The sequence below is a fragment of the Corapipo altera genome, unplaced genomic scaffold (genome assembly GCF_003945725.1).
Source record: "Corapipo altera isolate COAL_440 unplaced genomic scaffold, ASM394572v1 171, whole genome shotgun sequence".
Classification (NCBI taxonomy): domain Eukaryota; kingdom Metazoa; phylum Chordata; class Aves; order Passeriformes; family Pipridae; genus Corapipo; species Corapipo altera.
Window position 1 is genome coordinate 920,275 of NW_020884972.1, and position 1,199 is coordinate 921,473.

The window sequence follows — 1,199 nt, forward strand, 5'->3', positions numbered from 1 at the left end:
GGGAGCTGTTGTCACACCCTGGGGCACCCCCTGTGCTGCCTGAACCCTAGAACAGGGAGCAGGACAGGTAGGGCTGGGTTCTCTCACCTGCAGGAGATGCCTCGCTCACAGTTGGGCTCTGAGCTGGCAGTTCCCAAAGGGAAGATGTATCCATGTGACCTCCAGGAGAGCCAGATCCAGAACCTGCATCTCCTCCATTGCCTCCAGACACATTTGGGAACAGAACAGAGATGCTCAACTGAACTACTTCCTCGTAGTTCCCTGGATCTGACTGTTGTTTGGACATGGAATGGCTCCTTGGCACTGTCTGTCCCTCCCTCTCTGGAGCACCGTGTGGGAAGGTGCCTGAGCCATCATGATCCAAATTGAGCAGTGCAGGAGCTGTCAGGAGAAAGAGTTTCTGCCGCTCACACCAGCCCTGAACTCAGCCCCAAGCCCGCTGGTGTTGCAGTGACCCTTGGAAGCAGCTCGGGGCCATGGAATCTGTGTATCCCAGTGCCCCGGGGCCATCCCTGAGCCCCACCCATTCCCTCTCTGCTCTGCTGCACGACTGCCCAAAAAATGATTGTTAAATTTTATATCCACAGAAGATTGGGACCGAAACGCTCGTTCAAGGGATGACCTGCAGGACCCGACAGGACCTGTGGGATCTGTGGGGGCCGTGCCGGGTACGGGTCCTTCCCTGCCCACCTACCTGCTCCCAATGGGCCTGACTTATCCACCTGGCCCCTCGTGGTGATGTGGGCATACAGGGCCACCAGCACTGCCAGGGCTGCAAAGGCTGCCAGGGCTTTCAGCCCCACCAGGAGGACACGGCCGACGGGGGCCCGTCGCCCCTGCATCGTCACTGCTGCCACTGCAGGTGCCACCAGAGCCTCCAGTGCCACTTCTGCGGCGGTGCCACTGCTGGAGTGGTGCCCACAGCACCTTCCCCACGCTGGAAACCACGGCCTGGCTTTGTGACCTCCTGGGGGGTTCCACGGCCAGCGTTCCACCGCCTCCGGGGGAGCCTCCAACGTTCCACGGGCACAGCCCTGCCCAGCACAGCCCAGGCTCTGGGGAGCTGCTCCAGGAAACTCTGCACCGAGCTCCTGGGACTCCACCTCTGCCCAGGGCAAACATGGAGGTGTTGGGTGGCTGCCAGCACAGCCTCAGCCCTGGGAGATGGTGCAGGGCCTTGATTTGGAGCCATGTGAGGA

General features: G+C 61.1%; 1 protein-coding gene across 2 annotated transcripts in view; it reads right to left on the reverse strand.

Annotated features, from left to right (window-relative positions):
* The window catches only part of LOC113957576, a 3,770-nt gene extending 2,783 nt beyond the window's left edge, over nucleotides 1–987 (reverse strand). Inside the window, exons 1-2 of one of the 2 annotated variants that reach the window (XM_027665181.1) lie at nucleotides 695–987; nucleotides 88–201 (exon numbers count right to left, since the gene is read on the reverse strand). In XM_027665181.1, coding sequence (XP_027520982.1) covers nucleotides 88–201; nucleotides 695–842 — 262 coding nt within the window. In that variant the 5' untranslated portion in view covers nucleotides 843–987. Of the gene's footprint in view, nucleotides 1–87; nucleotides 382–694 lie in introns of both variants that reach the window. The other variant, XM_027665180.1, reaches the window with a different exon arrangement.
* Between the last annotated feature and the right edge of the window lie 212 nt (nucleotides 988–1,199).